At 54.8% G+C, this 13,989-nt stretch overlaps 6 protein-coding genes across 6 annotated transcripts; 1 reads left to right on the top strand and 5 right to left on the bottom strand.

Moving 5' to 3' along the window:
• Positions 1-1,096: 1,096 nt before the first annotated feature.
• On the top strand, positions 1,097-1,850 carry B0T26DRAFT_756596 (uncharacterized protein; the record flags this gene model as incomplete). The annotated part of the gene is made up of 4 exons (XM_060446122.1): positions 1,097-1,408; positions 1,482-1,544; positions 1,637-1,783; positions 1,842-1,850. The coding sequence occupies 4 exons, from the start codon at positions 1,097-1,099 to the stop codon at positions 1,848-1,850; spliced, it is 531 nt and encodes a 176-aa protein (XP_060289864.1).
• Positions 1,851-2,151: 301 nt separating this feature from the next.
• On the bottom strand, positions 2,152-3,360 carry B0T26DRAFT_658283 (kinase-like domain-containing protein; the record flags this gene model as incomplete). Its single annotated transcript, XM_060438855.1, has 3 exons — positions 2,152-2,551; positions 2,615-2,880; positions 3,022-3,360. The coding sequence occupies 3 exons, from the start codon at positions 3,358-3,360 to the stop codon at positions 2,152-2,154; spliced, it is 1,005 nt and encodes a 334-aa protein (XP_060289865.1).
• Positions 3,361-4,105: 745 nt separating this feature from the next.
• Positions 4,106-5,270, bottom strand: B0T26DRAFT_657301 (uncharacterized protein; the record flags this gene model as incomplete). Its single annotated transcript, XM_060438772.1, has 2 exons — positions 4,106-4,726; positions 4,833-5,270. 2 exons carry the CDS (start codon positions 5,268-5,270, stop codon positions 4,106-4,108), a joined length of 1,059 nt encoding a protein of 352 aa, XP_060289866.1.
• Positions 5,271-10,348: 5,078 nt separating this feature from the next.
• Positions 10,349-10,819, bottom strand: B0T26DRAFT_629273 (ankyrin repeat-containing domain protein; the record flags this gene model as incomplete). The annotated part of the gene is made up of 1 exon (XM_060436251.1): positions 10,349-10,819. A coding segment is annotated over one exon (471 nt), but the record flags the coding sequence as incomplete, so codon positions are not given.
• A 213-nt stretch (positions 10,820-11,032) lies between these two features.
• On the bottom strand, positions 11,033-11,878 carry B0T26DRAFT_863866 (ankyrin repeat-containing domain protein; the record flags this gene model as incomplete). The annotated part of the gene is made up of 2 exons (XM_060447779.1): positions 11,565-11,878; positions 11,033-11,507 (listed from the first exon to the last, which is right to left on the bottom strand). A coding segment is annotated over exon 2 (459 nt), but the record flags the coding sequence as incomplete, so codon positions are not given.
• B0T26DRAFT_876188 (ankyrin repeat-containing domain protein) lies at positions 11,080-13,275 on the bottom strand. Its single transcript, XM_060448086.1, has 2 exons — positions 11,565-13,275; positions 11,080-11,507 (listed from the first exon to the last, which is right to left on the bottom strand). Exon 1 carries the CDS (start codon positions 12,809-12,811, stop codon positions 11,579-11,581), a length of 1,233 nt encoding a protein of 410 aa, XP_060289869.1. The 5' UTR covers positions 12,812-13,275; the 3' UTR covers positions 11,080-11,507; positions 11,565-11,578.
• Between the last annotated feature and the right edge of the window lie 714 nt (positions 13,276-13,989).

A 13,989-nucleotide genomic window follows, 5' to 3' on the forward strand; every position in this document is an offset into this window, starting at 1 on the left:
TCGGAGCTCGTCGTCGGGTCCGCGCGCGAAAACTGAGGTCTGTTCCGAGCCCTCGCTTGGTTTGGTGCTCACATTGCTTAATCCCGCGACTCCTCACGGGTCTTAGTAACGCCATTGATCTTGCAGTGAATTATCAAAGTGTTTGACATGGTTGTTCAGTGAATATTGGGAGGTCTGGTCCAATGTTGACCAAGGGAGAGAGGCTCGGCACCAGCCAGAGCAACCAAGAGTAAACGATCGCTTAGTACCCGTGTTCAATAGCGAGCGAGTCTAACGGTTGGCGCAGAATGTTATCTTAGCTGAGCTGATAAAGTAAGAATGGGCCGCTTACCTATCGCGCCAGGGAGACTGAAAGTAGACGTTGAGCTTGCAACTAAGTTGAAAGCAGGAGCGCAATCCTGCAGCCAAGGAAACCTTCCGTTTCTTTCACTTGGGTCCAGAGTCCGGAATATCAATGCTTTAGCACTAATGTCCTGAAATAAGTACAGGTATCGCTTATTTTTGTTTGTTTGGCAGTTGAGCTAGAGGGAATATCTCGTCGCTCATTTACTCATTACGAGATTCCCCCACTTTTCCGTCGTTTCCCCACGAGCTCGATCGTAAAATTTGGTGTCTTCTAATCCCCGAGACTAAATACAAGCTCAAATACCAGAGGAACGAGAATAAGCGGTATGCAACCAAGGTGGCCTGCTGGCTGCTGCCAGGGGGGAACTTGAAGACAATGTCCCCCTTATTGTTCCATTTGGAGAAACCTCCCGAGTGAACCCCGTTGCCAAGACACTTCACCAAGTCGCTTTGGGGTAGTCGTATATCGCAAGGTTGCAGTAGCTGGGATCATTGGCTTATCCCTTTGTCGCTTAAGGACGAGCTAGGCCCCGGACGGCCCAGAGATCTGACCTGACATCAGACTCGGCTGCTAGATACTGCGCCTTGAATAAGCATTTACGAGATAGATCTCACTCACCCTTCATTTAAACCACCGCACAAGCACATTTCGCTCTTCCCACACTTGTTCAATTTGTTCTTCATTTCTCAATCACTGGAAAACGGCTCAAAATATCCTGCTACTCACCCATCCGATTTGAACTCACCGACCATGAAGCTCTTCGCACTGTCCCTTCTGTTTACCCTAGCCGCATGTGTTGCGATTCCCGTGGTCCCCGGGTCGGCAAATTCCAGCGCTGCCGGGTCAGCTGAGCTCGACCTCGAACGACGTGCCGCTAGTCGCAACGAGGCCATCTACCTTGTCCATTGCATCCATCCCGTTATATACGGCGCTTCCTTTGTGGTTTGGTATAGCGATGGTAGACACAAGTCTCAGAACTACCAGTTCCCGAACGCCCTCAGCAATCTGATGCACGGGGACTCTGGAGGCTACGTGGTGTGGGAGCAAGGCCGCAGCATTGGTGTAAGTTGAAACATGTCGGCTATGCCTTTCTAGCCTCAACCGCTCAGTGTTTCTAACTCGCAGGATCGTGTAGGGTGCGAGGTTTGACTCGGGCGTTGCTGTCACTTGGAACATTGATAAGGGAGCGCAAAAACTCGTAAGTCCCGTGGCTCATGGTTTCTTTCACATCACTTTATGCCCGAACCCCTCCATTGCACCCACAACTTGATTGCGCTAATCTATCAATAGGCTGTGGGGGGCAAGGCTGGCACGCTCCAGCGTACCAGCCTCCCCTCCAAGGAGCCTGCCTGGACATGTCGCAAGGACAACGGGAAGAAGTTGTTCTCGTGGTCTACCGAAACGCAAACCTGCTTCAAAAAATACTACTGCTTCCCGGTAGGTTTCGTTGATAATAGTTGTCTTTCAGTGTCAAGGACTGAGGCTAACGCGTTAGCAGGAATGAAACCACCATAGTATAATTTCGTGTCGGTGAGGGTCGTAGCGAAGACAGGTACAGTGTGCCTTGGGCTGTTCTACATTTTTGATCTTGTACTACTATGGGCAATAGTTGGGTGCCTAACCTCTGTTCCAAAATAGTCTCCTTTACACCCCTGGTGTTTGTTCCCATGTGGCTGGCTACACTAAACCCGCCACCCAACGTATTATTAGACGGCGTTTTCTCAAAAGTAGGGAAATAGGTCTCGGTATCTAATATGATCGTCAGTTCAAAGTCTCTGGATCTGCAGAGGACGCGGGTAGCAGGATTACCTCTCATCATCCTCGTTCTCCTGCTCATCGTCCGACTCGTCGTATTTGTTCAACGAGCCACCGTTTTTGTCTGTGTCATCCGCAGGAGGGATATATGGAGCCTTGGTGTCTCGTAGAGTCTCCCACAGAACGTCGGAGAACCATGGATGGGCCATGATCAGCGGCAGGGCGTCTCGGCCCGTCTTCCCTCCTAGGCGCGATGCGGGGTCCCGGACAAGGAGGGCACGGATGAGGCTCGCTGCTTGGTCCCCTAGCCAATGGGGAAAGTTGACCTCACACCGGAGGATGTTTTGGTAAAGGAGCGGCTCGATAACATTGCCATGCTTGTCCAGCGCCGCTTCGTGAAACGGATTGGTACCGGCTAGCATGAAATAGATGAGGACTCCCCAGGACCACCTAGAAATATATGTACCAGCACAGGTCAGTTTGGAGCTTGTCATTTATCAGTGAAGCACTCACCAGTCGGAAGCCATGGTTGTCCCTTCAGAGATCAAAACCTCGGGGGCCAAGTAGTCGTGACAGCCACAAATCGTCCGTGTTGAGTCCGTGTCACGCAAGACCTTGGCAAATCCAAACCCGACAAGTTTAACGTGCCCTTGCGACGACAACATGATATTGTCGGGGTGCATGTTCCGATAGACAATGTCCTGCTCGTGCAGAGACCCTAGCGCCTGGGCTACTTCGGCTGCGTAAAACCTTGCCACATGGTTTGGAAATCTCCGGAACTGTGGTTGCAGGTTTTGTCTGTCAGCCACTTTCTGGGTTTTGGGTACGGACACCGAAGTGGGTAGTGGGTAATACACAAGTACGGGCAGGGAGAAGAATGGAAATTGTAAAATAAAACCCAGGAAAAGACGTACAGGAACCTTTTCATGGAGAGATGATAGCTCTCCACCGGCAATAAATTCGGAAAACATGTACAACCGTCCCGCGTGGCAAAATGCCCGCTGTAGCGACTGCAAGGCAGGCGAAAGCAAGGAACGCCATATACGCACCAGGTCATTGGTCTGCCAGACCCGGTTCTTCTCGACCTGTGTCTTGCATTTTATAATCTTGACGGCGGAAAGTCTGCTGTCCACGATCGACTTTGCCAACACGACCCGCGAACGCGTGGAAAGTCCAATGGTCCGGAGATATCTGAAGTAGTTATATTTGCATCTGTTCCGGGCCACGTTTGGGCAACGGAGGCAGGCAGCCACTTGCATGGTGTGTCGTCTGATATGATCCATATGATCCTTGGCGTCAAAGGGTGGTGGGGTACTATCGCTGGCGGCGCTGTGACTTGGATTGAAATAGCTGAAAGGCTCCGCGCCCTTGGTAAAGCTAATGGGGGGAGGGGCCTGCACTTCATGGTCATCCTTGACTTCTTCATTACCGGAGTCGTCGCGAATCTTGTCGTGATTGTCGTCCTCGTCCTCGTCCTCGTCATCGTCATCATCAAACACCTGCCCTACGTCGCGGAAGATGGCACTACTCGCCACAGACACTGTGAACACTTGATTTATTTGATTGCCAGTCCAGTCACCTTCCAGTCCCCGATTTTCTGACCCGACGGCCGTCGGGCCACGTGGGGGACGCGTGAAGACCGAGTGCTGGTTTCTGGAGCCCTGTCTTTGTGGCGTAGGTGACGAGTTGAAACCCACGGCCCTGACCCTGATTTCCTTGGACACGATCCGGACGCGCTTGAAGGGCATGACTGGTTCCCTTTGGGACTCACTCAATGGCTTCTTCCGCTTACGGCGAGCGTACGACTCCGCTGGAGCAAAGGCCGAATGTCCAAACACTGGCTTCATTCTCCACGGCTCGGGGAGCGGGCCGACGAAAATGGGCTCTAGTGGGACCGAGTCGACTTCTTCCACTTCCTCGATTCTTCTAAATAACAGTCCACAGTGTGCACTGATCGGGTACAGTTTGGTTAGTCCAACGTTCATCAATGCGGGATCTCGACGCTTACCATTCCACATCCGCGTCGGCTGAGCTGAAGGACGAATGGCGACAGCCAGGACACGTGTTGGCGCCGTCAGCAGCTGGCGCGGTACTCCGCTTGTTTTCGAAGATCAGGCTCATGTCAACCCTCTGGCCAGGTAGGAAGGCACCTTCCCAAGCGCGCGACCGAGAAATCTCTCGCCCGGTGCGATGGTCTTGGAGAGAATACTCGTGGCGTCCGATTTTGTCGGCCCCCTGGATATTGCGGAAGCGAATCTCCAGCACGGCATGGAGGGCTTCCCAGGAGTTGATGAACTGCAGATGAACGGGGGCCCGCCGTCCGATGGCATCCTCGAGAATGAAGGGGTCGTCGATCAGGACACGCTCCAGTCGCGAAGGTAGCTGTGTCTGTATCGCCACGACCGCCTGGTGCGTCTGAGTGCCAAGCTGAAGCAAGTTCGCGAGAGAGGCCTGCATGTCGGAGCATATCTTGCGTATGCGGCCGATACCATCAGTGATGCGGCCCACGATGGTCTTCTGCTCGGTCAACTGAGTGGTGGTCTCGTCGAGGCGGCCATGGATCCGAACCAAGACACCGCTGATCTCGTTGGCACTCGACTTTGTCTCGGAAGCCAGCTCTTCGACCTTGCTTGCGTTCCGCTCCGCCACTTTGCTACTCATTGATTAAATACGGCTTGTTAGGAACAGACGGCTAGCATTGAGACCTAAGAGCAAACAGGGACACCAACACATTCGCCGTGGCTAGCAGCATGCTGAGGGCATCTGTATGGATCGCGATGGCGGAACGAAACTTTTTGATGGCATCCTTCTCTGAGACCTGCCAGCGGATCTTCATGGCGGCATTGGCGAAGAAAGCGGCGCCCGAGCCCTTGTTATTGAGGTAGCGGTCATACTTTTCGATGCGCCGATACAAATCTTGGAGTGACGACTCGCAGTCCTTGACGGTGCTCCTTGCAGCATCGCAGATGGCAGCAATGTCCTGGGTTTGGACCGGGGACCGGCACAAGAGGTCGACCTGGAGGAGGCATCGCTCGAGGCTCCCGAGCTCTCGAGTCAGGCCCTGGTACTCGGCCCCCGAACCACGCGTTTTGTCAAAGGCATCGGCTAGGTCCTTAACCAGCAGGCAAACGGCGATAATGTCGCCCACTGACCCGAACGAGACGGCCATTGGTGATATTATATTGACTGAAGCGACGCCGACAACAATGGGGAATGGGGAAATTGGAGAGGTCTGGATAAGTAAGCGCGCACCCATGCAACTGTCATGCAACTGTCATGCAGGGCGCAGTCCCTGCTAAAATCCGCCATGCTGCGAGGCCAGTGTGGCAGTGCGTCAACATGCACACGTCGTCAACATGCACACGTGCAGCGGAGACATTGCCCAGCGCCCCCCCCCTCCCCCTATTGGGCTACGCTGCTTCGAGCTGTGAAGCTAACGTTACCACTGGCGCGATTTTGCAATATCCCTCTGCCAATTTAAAATCCGCGTCAATGCTAGCAATGATTGAACCAATTTGGTCCCTCCAGCCCTCCGCCTGCACAGGTGACCGCCGCAGTCGGCACGCCCTGGCCACCGGCCGCTCCAGGTAGCGCACATAGTTCGGACACGACGGGTCCTCGCGGCACGCCAGCCCGTCCCACGAGCGCCTGCCGTCCTCGCCTGTCGCGTGCCCGTACGAGTCTGGGTCGATGGCTTCGATCCACGACGGCGTTGTCGCGTGGCATGGTGCGCCACCGCTTGCAGAGACTAGGGCGCCACCGCTTGCAGAGACTAGGATTGTGCGCCAATATGTGATTTCTAGGCAGCGCCCGCCGCCGGCGCACGGGTCGACGTCGATGCAGATCCCGTACGCGGGCTCGGACGGGCAGCTTAGCACGGTGTGGGCGGTGTGGCTTCCGGTCTTGCCCTTGTTGTCGTTGCGCGGAGGGCGCGGGCGCTGGGGGGCAGCAGTGGGCTGAGGCGGCAGTTCTCGTCGGTGCGGCACGTCGAGGGCTGATTGGCGTTGTCATAGGTTGGATGGGCAAGCTGCCAGTTGTGTTGCGGGATGTTGACGGAGCCGACGTAGCGCAGGCAGCGGCAGCGGTTCGGGTCGAAGCACCGCATCTCGGGCAGGCTGCCCGGTGCGGACTGCGGCGCGATGAACTCGGCTGTGCCCTTGCGGAACTGGTGCAGCTCGTGCGTCATTTCGGTTGGCGTGAATCGCTTGGCGCCGACAAGGGCGTGCCGGTCTGGCAGGCGCAGGTGGCCGGTCCACTCCATGCAGAGCCGGATGACGCTTGTGCTGCTGCCTTCGGCGAAGACCGAAGGGTGGATCTTGTCCAAGTGATGCAGCTCGGGCGCCCTAGGGTTGTGGTGGGAGGGTAGATGGCTCGGATGCTGGCACTCGACGAGAAGAATGCGCGCCACTTGTTCCGAGTCGACCTTTTCCAGCTCGCGCGCGGCCTTGACTACGGAATCCCAGCGCACAACCTCGTGTTGGCAGAACCGCACAAACCCCTTGTGTCCGATGCACAGCTGAGGTCGCGAGTGGGCAGAGTGGCGACGCTGGGCGCGCGAGAAGTAGGCCAGCGGGTGCGTCGTCTTGCACGCCAGGCAATGCTTCTCTTTCGTCAGGCTCTGCACGCTTTGGTAGGCATGCCAGCTCCATTGTTCGGCACGCTCGCGGCACTCGACACACCGGCTTTTGGCCGAGTCCTCGTGCAACAGACGCAGGAGCTCGCCGTCTTTTCTCCTGAAAGTGAATGACTTCCAGGGGAGATTGTATTCGCTGCAGTTGACAGTGTGGTAGCGACGGAATTTCGGGGAGGCCGAGAGACGGAGTAATATGCGGCTCGTCCTCCGCAGACACTGTAGACTGGTTGGGTCGAGCCGTCTCATGATATCGAGCAGAGGTTTGTCAGGCAAGCCACACAAATGGCTCCGCTCCATGTTGTGTTGCACATCTGCCACAAGGGGGTCTATACATGTCTCTGGACGGGATACTCTGCGCTTACGTCCCGTCCAAGTTGTGTTTGGGTCGACTCCGAGTAGTGCAGTGGCGATCATGTTTCCCACCATTCGCGTGAACACCCTTGAACGTGGAAGGGGGGAGGTCTAAAATTGGAAAAAGAGGAGTGCGATCCAGATCACCCCGAAATTATATACTAATGGAATTTTGTGTAGGGCAGATGCTAAATTTTAATACTGAGTTTCATCTTCGGACCGCCCAAAACCTTCCTCCCAGCTGAGGTTACTATCAATACTTTGATGTAGAACTCAAAGAGTTCCGGGCAAAAATGAAAGGGGGAGGAGATAGGGGAAGGCTGAGAACCTAAAACCTCTAGACGTAGCGACCCAACAAGGAAATCGCCCCACAACGAAATCTCTGCCCCTGTCATCTAATTTCCCGGCCTTCAACTTCAAAACACCACAGCTTCATCAATTCAAGCCCGAATTGCTTTAAAATAAGCCATGTCGAACCGCCGTGAGCAGCTCACTCAAGCTGCAATACTTGCTGTTGAGCAGGGTGCCTCGCAGAAAGACGCCGCCAAGTTGCATGGCATCCCTGCCTCCACCCTCTGCAAACGCATCCATGGGGCAGAAAATCGTGCCAAAAGTAAACAAGCCGAAAGAAACCTCTCCGATGCGCAGGAAAGCTTCCTAGCCGACTGGTGCCTCAATGAGGAAGCTTCAGGGCGCGCTCCTAGCCGTCGTCAGGTGCAGAGATTCGCTCAAGCTATACTCAATGAGGCCGGCATGAAAAAGACCGTTGGCGAGTGATATGTGGATCGCTTCCTACGCCGCAACCCTGCGGTAAAGATGAAGAATTCGGCCTTGTTGGAATCGTCTCGCGTAAAGGGTTCTACTCGTGAGGCTTACAAAGATTTCTACAAGCGCCTGGCCTTCCAGATCAAGGATAAAAAGGCCATTCCTGCCAACATCGCCAACATGGATGAGCACGGCATGCAGGAGCTTGAAACACGGGCCGGAAAGGTCATCGGAAGCTCCCTGACGAATCGGACCTACGTAACAAGCTCTGATGCCACTACCTGGGTCTCAATTATCGAATGCGGCACTGCAGAGGGCGTTCGTTTGAAGCCCGTGATCATATTTACCGGGGCCAGTCTTCAAGGACAACACTTTCCAGATAACTTCAAGCTAGAGGACGAATTCCCGGAATGGAAGTATGATTACTCGACTACAGGCTGGAGCAACGCCCAAATCGCCTTGCGGTGGCTCAGAGAGGTCTACCTGATCCAAACCGAGCCCAAAACGCCGAGAGAATGGCGTATATTGATCCTTGACGAACATTCGAGCCACATGAACGAAGAATTCATGTTGACGGCATGGAAAAACAAGGTTCAGCTTGTCTTTTTACCCTCACATACATCGCACAAGACGCAGCCTCTCGATCGCTCTGTCTTTTCACCTTTGAAGACCTACTTCAGGCAAAACACCAAGGCTCTAGCGAGCTTCACATCGTCGGCACCCATCAACAAGAAACGGTTCCTTTTTTGTTACAGAGATGCCTCGGCCCAGGGTATGAGTGCCCGCAATATACTCTCCGGCTTCCGGAATACGGGCATTTGGCCGTACAACCCGGCCCGCGTACTAGATGACCCGGAGGCAGTCATCCAGGAAGATGCCCTCCCTGCCCGGCCTTCCACACCACCACAGGAGGACCTGCATGACGAAGACAGGACATTCAAAACACCAAAAGGAAGCCAGGATATTCGGAAATATCAGGACAGTATTCGGAATGCCCTCAGTCCGGCTCACAGGCGTGTGAGGGTATTGTTTACTAAGGTCGGGAGGTCCCTGGATCTGAAGAATACCGAGATCGCTTCTTTGAAGGCACAAATTACGCATCTAACGGCCGAATTAGAGGCTTCAAAGCCTCTCACGCGTAAGAGAGTATACGAAAATGGAAATGACAAATTTGCACGCATTGAGGAAATTGACAAGGCCCAAAAAGCTAGTCAAATGCCCCCCAAGCGAAGAAGACCGGCCCGGGCACCTGCGCAGCCACATGCAGTCGAAGAGGCCCGGGAAATAATCGCCCGTGGCCTTGAGCAATATATAGAGGCTGAAGAAGAGGATTGAATATGTTTTTGCTAGTTATTTTGTGTGGAAGTGGATAATTTGCGCTCGTAGGGTGGGTGTGGGCATGGTGTGGGTCAATTTCGTTGATGGGCGATTTCGTTGTTGGGTCGGCTCTTCTAGTGGGAGTATAAAGTGAAATTACAGCCGAATCAATTGAATAGTTCAAGAGCCTATTGCTCCTGGTTGCGGCAGTAACTCTAAGCTTATTGCTTATTTCCCTGCTTGCTTGATTCTGCCTTGATCTCCTTTAGTTTCTTAAACTCTGGGGCTCTTTCAGTTTATATACTTTTTGACCAGCTTTTGACAGGGTGTTTATTTTGGCTTTCTTTCGGTCAGTCTGGCTTTCCGGCCGTACTGAGCCTGGGCCAGGCCTAGCCTAGCCTGGCCGAGGTCTAGTTTACTTATAGCTAACTCTGAGGGTTGGCAATTCTGGCTGCTTTTCAACCACTTCTGCTCTTGGCCTTTTGCTTCTCTGTACGGGCCTAGTTCAACCCCTAGACCCCTAGCCTCCTAGACCCCTAGCCTCCTATACCCTAAGAGCCTGTCGGATCTGACAACAACAGCCTAGTTCGGGCTGCTGGCCATGGGCGGCCTAGACATGCCGCTAATGCATTGCCGCTGAACAGGGAGCTTTCCGTACTGGCGGTGCTAATACCTTGAGAACGTGCGTCGGAACTCTATGATGCCTCCTCTCGGTGCGGCGCCCGTGCGCCTGAACTCAGTATCTCTCTCCCTAATAACGCATCGTCAGTCTTAAAACCAGCCGGCTTTCTATCACCGTCCTCCACGTGTCGTTCTCGCCATCGAGTAACATTAGTAGTCGGATAAGACTCACATGAGGTTCTGAGGAACCAAAGCAAAGTCGATGGCTTCGGTGGTGTGGGCTAGCTATGCCTCACCCAAGCATGATGTTAGGGCGTGTCGCTCTGGCTCCCTGGGTTTCTGGCTGAGAGGACATCGGGACGACTGAGAGCAGTAAGCTGAATCGCCGTAGAAGACGCCCAATTATATGTGAGACTGTAATAGGTCGCCAATGACCTTGTTCTCATTCTCGACCGTTAGTGACAATGGTGTCCGTCCGTCGTTATCCTCCACGTCGACCTTGGCACCATTATCGAGAAGTAAACCGACAAAGCCCGATGATTCTGCTCGACGGCATACACCAGCGGGGTGCGTCCGCGCTTGTCTTTGGCGTCAACTTTAGCTCCTCTGTCCAGCAGTAATTGGGCAGCGAGGTCGCGGCCAAGCTCAGCGGCAAACGATAGCGGCGTTCGTCCGTCGTTATTTTCCACATCGACCTCGGCGTTCTTGTCGAGCAGGAGTTTAGAGATTGAGTAGTAGTCGCCCGAGGGGACATGAATGGCTATCAACAGTGCCGCCCATCCGTCTTCGCTCTGTGCATTGACATGGGCACCTCTATCGAGCAGCAATTGGACTAGGTCCACGTGCCCATATCTAGCGGCTATCATCAACGACGTCTTTCCATATTTATTCTGTCGATTGACCTCGGTGCCTCTGTCGAGCAGCAACTGGGCTACGACTCTGTGGCCGCCGACAGTGGCCAGCATCAAGGGCGTCTGTCCCTGAGAGTCCCCGCCGTTGACCTCGGCATTGTTGTCTAATAGTAGCCGGACGATACATCGAAATCCATTCCTAGCGGCTAGGGATAGTGGCGTCCACCCGAGGGGGCTCGGGACGTCGACGTTGGCACCTCTGCCGAGAAGAAGGCGGACGAGACCCTCGTTCTTCTTTGCGACGGCACTCCGCAGCGGTGTTCCTTGGTCCCCACAGCACAGGTCGATCTTGGCTCCCTTGTCGAGCAGCTGCTGGACGACGGCTTTGTGTCCACTCGAGACGGCCAACGACAGCGGTGTCTGTCTATTTCGACCACTCAAGTCGATCTCGGCCCCTTTATCGAGTAGCAGTAGGATGACGGTTTCGTGCCCATTCTCAGCAGCCGCGGACAGCGGCGTCTGTTCTTCGAGATCCTTTGCATCGATGCGGGCACTTCTTTGGAGCAGCAGCCGGACGACGGCTTCGTGCCCGTTTGCGGCGGCTATCAGCAGCGGCGTCCTCTTTTTGAAATCCCTCATGTCGGCCTGGATGCCGTGGTTCAACAGCAGCCGGACGACGATCTCGTGCCCGTCAGCGGCAGCTAATGATAGCGGCGGCCGACCGGACCTATTTTCGACTGCAGACCAGCAGTACTTCTCTCTTTTGCAGTAACCCTCCATGTCGGCCTTGGCGCCCTTGGCGAGAAGTAGCCGTACGACGGCCGCATGGCCGTTCCTGGCGGCATACGACATTGGCGTTTGTCCGTACCTGTCTTCGAAATCAGCTCCGACGCCCTTGTACAGTAGGAACCGAACGGCTTCATACCTATTCCTAAAGACCTATCCGGACAGGTCCTTTCCGTCTCCGTAGTATTCTGCCATGTCTACTTCGGCTCCGTGATCGAGCAGCAGCCGGACGATAGCCTCGTGGCCACTCTCGGCGGCGAAAGACAGCGGCAACCGTCCGTATTCGTTTTCGACATCGGTTTCAGCACCTCTGTCGAGTAGAAGTCTCACGATGGCCTCGTGGCCTCCCTGAACAGCCCCTGATAGCGGTGTCCAACGCTCCGAATTCATTGCATCAATTCTGACGTCTTTGTCGAGCAGCAGTCGGACCATAGTTTCGTGCCCTTTTGTGGCAGCAGTTATTAATGGGTCCTCGGTATCAGCATTAGCACCTTTCTCAAGCAGCAGCCGGACAATGGCTTCGTGCCCCTTGTCGACCGCAGAATCTAACGGTGTCCGGTCATTGTAGCCCTCGGCATTAACGTTGGCACCTCTTTCAAGCAACAGCCGGACAATGGCTTCGTGCCCCTCGATGACCGCATACGATAATGGCCTCTGCCTGCAGCCCATCCTGGCATCAGTTTCGACGCCTTTATCGAGCAACAGCCTGACAACGGCTGCGTGGCCATTCTGAGCGGCCCACGATAGCGGCGGCCTGTGGTCGTCGTCGCTGTCAGCCTCTGCGTTCTCGTAGAACAAAAGTTGGACAATGGCCTCATGTCCTATTTCGGCGGCCAGCGACAGCAGCTTCAATCTGACCTTGCCCCCCTGGCCTATCTTATCGAGTAGCAACTGGATTATACCCTCGTCCCCGTGTCTGACGGCCCACGATAACGCATCACCGTCGTTATTCATGTTGAACTCGGCGCCTTTATCGAGCAACAGCCGAACAATACCCTCTTTCCCATTTCCGATAGCTTGACACAACGCTCCGCCGTGTTCGTCACCACCCTTGTCGAATCCGGCGCCCTCATCAAACAGTAGTCGGGCGACGGCCTCGTGTCCCCCTTTCAGGGCTCGAGACAGTATCTCATCCATGACATCGGTTCTCCTGACGCCTTGGTCGAGCAGCAGCCGGACCACGGCTTCATGCCCGTTCTCGGCGGCATACCACAGTGGCGTGCGTTGAGATCTGCTATTCCTGAATTCTGACTTGACCATCGGTATGTCGAGCAGCAGCCGGACCGTGTTCTCTTGCCCATTCCCAGCCGCCCACGACAGCGGCGTCCGTCCTGCAGAATCACTCGTGTTGGCTTCAGCGCCCTTGGCAAGCAGCAATCGGGCCATGGCCTCTTGTCCGTTTGCAGCAGCCCGCGAAATCGGTGTCTGCCCCTTCTCATCTTGTCCATTAACCTCGACACCCTCTTCGAGTAGCAGCTGGACAACACTCCCATGCCCGGTCGCGGCAGCCCAAAAAATTAATCGCGCGTCTCTGGCGGCGACGAGATCCGGATGCTCTCGGATGAATAGTAGCGCTTTCTGCTCGTGCTCGTGTTGGAGCTTATTGTTGTTAAGTAGAATCAGGGCTATGTCTAGGTGACGATTCACTACTGCCAGGTGCAATGCCGTCTCTCCCTTCTTATTTGTCGTTGAAACATCGGCGTCGCTCGCGATTAACCTCTGGAGAATATCCGTATCGCCGTGATGAGCGGCCCTGTGTAGAGCCGCGTGCCCATCGCTATCTTTCGCGTCAATTTCGGCTTTCTTGGCGAGGAGTGTCCCTATTGTCCACCGCCCAGTGAAGTGCCGTTCTTCCGCGAGAGTCAGGCCAAGAGACCAAATCAGGCCTCGAGCACAATAGCTCTACCACCTCGTTATCTCCTCTTTCTACTGCTTCGTGCAATACGGTTCGGCCATCTTCGTCCAAGCTAGCGTCTAGGGATTGGACGGCTCGTAGCAAGGCTTCCACGGCCGCTTTCTCACCACATCGTGCCGCGTAGTGTAGTGCTGTTTTCCGCCTGTGATCCTCGTTATTGACGTCGATTTGATAGTGGCCAAGAAGGAGCGTTTCCACCACCTCTGATTTACCGCTAATCGCGGCCCAGTGAAGCGCCGTCCTACCATCGCCATCTTTGTAGTTGATGTCGGCTTTATCCATACGCCCCAGAAGATCTTTCACTCGAACGTCATCTCCTGCCGCAGCGGCCTTATGGATGGCTGTCTTGCTTTCTGTCCCGAGTTTGAATCTTGCGAACATGTCGGCGAATGCACCCCGACGGCAGTAGCTGAGCCGTGCCATTCGAGCGGTACCGGATTAAACTTGAGGATCGAGGAGACAGCAGAAACGCGACACTTTGTACGAGCCAGCCACCTCCGGAAAGGGTTGGGTGCCACGTAGGCATGCAGTCCCAGTGCACGTATCGGAGCGCTCCATCAGCTTTGCTAACCCCCAACCCGGTTAGATAGAAAATGTGGCGCAAAGGATCCGAGCGCCAAAGACACGGCGGTGCCGCGCGGTGCCACTT

The sequence above is a fragment of the Lasiosphaeria miniovina genome (assembly GCF_030549165.1).
Source record: "Lasiosphaeria miniovina strain SMH2392-1A chromosome Unknown B0T26scaffold_8, whole genome shotgun sequence".
NCBI classification, from domain to species: Eukaryota; Fungi; Ascomycota; class Sordariomycetes; order Sordariales; family Lasiosphaeriaceae; genus Lasiosphaeria; species Lasiosphaeria miniovina.